The sequence below is a fragment of the Puntigrus tetrazona genome, chromosome 1 (genome assembly GCF_018831695.1).
Source record: "Puntigrus tetrazona isolate hp1 chromosome 1, ASM1883169v1, whole genome shotgun sequence".
In the NCBI taxonomy this organism is placed as follows: domain Eukaryota; kingdom Metazoa; phylum Chordata; class Actinopteri; order Cypriniformes; family Cyprinidae; genus Puntigrus; species Puntigrus tetrazona.
The window spans coordinates 30400028-30400721 of NC_056699.1; the positions used below are offsets into that span (position 1 = coordinate 30400028).

The window sequence follows — 694 nt, forward strand, 5'->3', positions numbered from 1 at the left end:
GTAAATGATTATAAAACCATTAAAAAACGTATCAACCTTTTTACCAACAGTATAAATGTTGTTTGCACTTTATGTTGCAAATACTGATTTGGACACTAAAATTCAAATATTTCAAGCAGGCATTAGAAGTGGTTCAACAAACCATTATAGTGACATAATTAATAATTATTTTTAAACCCAAATGCATACATGTTTTAAATTAGAGGCCAAATGAAATAGCTTGCCTTCTATGGAGTATTGAATAGTCCCATTCAATCCATTATCAATGTCTGAGGCCTGGAAGATATGAATGACTCCTGGTGACAAGTTCTCTGGAATTACTATGTTCAAGGCAGGCTGAGAAAATTCTGGAGTGTTATCGTTATCATCCAGGACCGAGCACAGGACCGTGGCAGTGCTGGACAGAGACGGAGTGCCACTGTCCTCTGCCTGAACTGTAAAGCAGCCAAAAACACACGAGGAGGTGACAGTGTTATGTTAAGATTTTGGAATGAGCATGCAATTACAGCAATTTCGAAAAAAAACCCAAAAACAAATTGGCTCAACAGGTTTATCAAAGTGAACTGAAACTAAACATGTCCCCATTCATTCATTTACCATGCATATAGCTTTCTGCCAACCAATTCTATTTCTACAAACAATATTAATACAGCATATAATGCACTGGTTAAACAGGAAAACAAATAATGAACAG

General features: G+C 36.0%; 1 protein-coding gene across 1 annotated transcript in view; it reads right to left on the reverse strand.

Annotated features, from left to right (window-relative positions):
* Nucleotides 1-604, reverse strand: part of LOC122349654 (protocadherin-23-like) — a 6724-nt gene extending 6120 nt beyond the window's left edge. The window contains exons 1-2 of the mRNA XM_043245781.1: nt 598-604; nt 225-434 (exon numbers count right to left, since the gene is read on the reverse strand). Of these exons, the coding sequence (XP_043101716.1) occupies nt 225-434; nt 598-604 (217 nt within the window). The remainder of the gene's footprint in view (nt 1-224; nt 435-597) is intronic.
* Between the last annotated feature and the right edge of the window lie 90 nt (nt 605-694).